General features: G+C 39.3%; 1 protein-coding gene across 1 annotated transcript; it reads left to right on the forward strand.

The window, feature by feature from the left end:
• Positions 1-532: 532 nt before the first annotated feature.
• LOC104951529 (DNA nucleotidylexotransferase-like) lies at positions 533-2,259 on the forward strand. The gene is made up of 4 exons (XM_010778190.1): positions 533-1,259; positions 1,367-1,615; positions 1,995-2,078; positions 2,254-2,259. Exons 1-4 carry the CDS (start codon positions 1,239-1,241, stop codon positions 2,257-2,259), a joined length of 360 nt encoding a protein of 119 aa, XP_010776492.1. The 5' UTR covers positions 533-1,238.
• Positions 2,260-3,469: the final 1,210 nt, after the last annotated feature.

A 3,469-nucleotide genomic window follows, 5' to 3' on the forward strand; every position in this document is an offset into this window, starting at 1 on the left:
TGGTGTGTTTAATGACTCAATTCTCGGTCAGACTGTGGGAGCAACAGTCATCCTCGTCTGCCACACTGGCAATCATTTCCACACTGACAATCCAGGCAATTCTTCCAGTAAAAGGTTTTGCTGAAATATATTAAATCAATTTTTAGCAGCGTTAAAGACTGAATGTGCTAAAACTTTCTGCAGCTTATCTCTGACAATAGAGCAGTTGTTATAATTGCTTAGACAAAAGTGACTGTGATGGGCCTTAACAAATACTGTAACTTCAAGCCATACATTTAAACATTTTGCTTTTTGATCCAAGTTTAAACCTCAAGCGTTAATTCAATAAATGAGTCTTTGTAAAATAAAAATTAAAACATTAAATGGTCAGTCAGTTAAAGAGATCATTCATTTAATTAGCAACAATTGAATGCTTAAAAGGCCTCCATCTTCACTTTGGTGCCAATTGTGTAGGTGATGAATGGAGAATAAGTCAAGTTGTTTTAATCTGATCAACACCTTGCTTGATGATATTATTACTCTAATAATGTGCAACTTCTGATCCTCAGATACAGTAGGGCTCTTTTTGTCTGGTCTTAAGTTTTGGCTAAAGTTAAATGTGACTGGGTGTTTGATGTCACTAAAAAACACTTCACCTCATAGCCATGCGTTTGATAACTCGACAGAAAACCATAACCTTGTGCCTCTCCCTCGCCACAGATACATTTCGTGAACAGTTAACTGGGGTCGAGCAACTCCTCTTCACAGCCCTTAGGTGAAGATCGGCCGGCTCAGTCTTCGGTGTTAATGTTCAGGTCAATAAGTTGTGCATATTGTTCGTGGTGGAAGATGCCGGTGCTTTCCTTGTGGAAGAGCTATCCCGGTCCCAAAGTCCACCAATATATCCCAACGAGGTGCTTCTAATGACGACTAATGAGTCAGCCAACATCTCCAAAGTGTGATGACGTTTCTGATCCTGCTTCCTACCACCTACCCCTGTCCAACAAGCATTCATAAAATAAAGTGACACAGACACGTCATAACAGTAATAGTGTGTCAGGAGCTGACAAGCTATTAAACCACATGAACAAATAAAAGACGCTAACGACAATTCACACCATTCTGATATGTTGACTGGTTGCTGTTTTTGCAAAACTGCTATTCTTAGTCAAACACGTGCATTATGGCTGCTATTTGATGTTTTTGTCTTGCGGAGGCAATAGACTTGAGCTCTGCACCAGGCAAGACAAGATGAAGAAATGTGCGATCAGTTGGAAAAAGTACATTTCTTATACTATTTATGTTGAAATCAGTTTTTAACCAAACAATAATGGTAGAAAGGTATTTCTTACATACATTATGGCATATCATATTTTCTCTTCTCCAGGGCATTCTTCTGTACTGTAATTACCAGGCCTCCACCTTTGATATGAGGAAGCTTCCAAACCACCATTTTGAGGCCATGGACAACTTCGCAAAGTGCTTCCTGATCCTGCGGCTGGAGAGCAGTCAGGTGGAGGGGGGTCTCCACTGTGCTGAGGGGGACATCAGGGGCTGGAGGGCGGTGCGCGTGGACCTGGTGTCGCCGCCTGTGGATCGATACGCCTTCGCTCTCCTGGGATGGACTGGATCCAGAGTAAGAAGGATTGTAGGAACTGAATGACAGTGAGCAGTGGCTGCGGGTGGAATCCTTGGAAAAGTTTAGAAGTCACTGTCTTTCATGATCAATCATTGTCTTGTATGTGCCACCATCATGTGATAAAACATTGCTCAGTCAAGAACAACGTCAAGGTCAAAGTCCAGGAAGTCTTTCATCTTTGGCACTCTGTCCAAATACACCTTCAAATAAATGTGAAAGATATAATAAGTAATTTGCAAGTTTGCAATATTATTTGAATTGGCTGATATGAAATTACTTACTTTTACAGGTTTAAATGTAGGAATATAGATGCCATAACAACCCAAAATAGACGTTTGATTTATTTGATTTATGTTTTTTTCTTTTTCTTCCACAGCAGTTTGAGAGAGATCTGAGAAGGTTTGCACAAGTGGAGCGAGGGATGATTCTGGACAACCACGCCCTGTACGACAAAAAAAAGGTATGTAACGCATCAACTTATAGCTTGCAAAAATGCAGATAACATGTATCTGACATTTAGCAGAGAGGTTTAAACAAGAAACTAATCAATACATAATTACTGTAACTAATAATAACTAATTTGTGTAGCGAGAAAGCTTCACATTTTCTCACAACCTGCCATTTTTGCAATTTAGAGCTAAATGTAGCAGTTGAGTATCCACTGTAGGCTTGAAAGCATGTTTTGTTGCAATATAAAGTTAATTTGACAGAGACAGGGTCAGAACATGTAGTGAAATCACTTCTGCAGCACTTGCAAAGGATGCATTTGTTAATTCATTATTGTTAATTGGTAGTGGATTTCGAGTTGAGGAATCACTTACAAGGTGTTTATTAGCTACCATGGCTTATGACCTGTGTGAACATGAGAAATACCAAATTAATTCGAAGGGTGTGAGATTTCTGGGTAAGGGACTGCAGTTTATTGACACTTCTTTTTGGGTGTCAGACGTTTTCTTCTCTGTGTGCATTCATTATAATTAAGGCAAACCAGAGGCTTTTGAAACCCTATTTTCAAATACAGGCAGCTAAGACTATTAAAGTGTTGATTTAACAAAAACCATGTAAAAGCCAAATGATCCAGTATGAATAGTATTTTGCTCTCTCGGACACATTGTGCCGTTGCGATTACAGAGTAGAGCTGCTTCTGTGATTCAATTTACAACAACGGGCAAAGCTGCGTTGATCTTACCAAAGCGTCTCTGCACTTGTTGCTAGTCTTTATTAAGCTGCATATAACAGTTTTAAGAGGAAGGACTCCTTCTAAAACAACCTTCTAAAATAGATATCCTCACTCTCCATGAATTACTATGACAGTGATACTTGTTACACAGATAGATATATTCAGTGCTTGAATTGGAATAAAAAAGGTGCCAGTACTCTAAATCAGCAACAAGTATTTGGCACAAAGTCATAGTATATCCTATAATGCTGGTGGGTTTGTCTCTTTACTGTATATTTTAGAAAGGCTCACTGTACTTAAACAAAATGACTCAGGGTGCATCTGAGATTAGAGGGGGTGCAGTGGTAAAGTGCTATTTTTATAAGTGGGGAGTGGACCTGACACCCTCTAGTCTAGGGGGGTCCGGGGGCATGCTCCCCCGTGAACATTTATTTTTAAATATTGAAGTTAGATGCATCAATCTGGTGCACTTTGAGAGCAAAATGAAGAGATATATGGATACTTCTCAACATCCATAATGAAACAACTGTAAACAGATTTACTTTTTCTTTATGGATATAAAAGAAAGTAAAGCTTGACTCCTACTGGCTGGTTAAATGACTCCTCGTCCCTGAGGCCACTACCAGTTTTTTGTGCCATTTTGCTGGAATTTATTGTACAATAGCGTTGCT

This window comes from Notothenia coriiceps, unplaced genomic scaffold (genome assembly GCF_000735185.1).
Source record: "Notothenia coriiceps isolate Sejong01 unplaced genomic scaffold, NC01 NC01_scaffold00018999, whole genome shotgun sequence".
Taxonomy (NCBI): domain Eukaryota; kingdom Metazoa; phylum Chordata; class Actinopteri; order Perciformes; family Nototheniidae; genus Notothenia; species Notothenia coriiceps.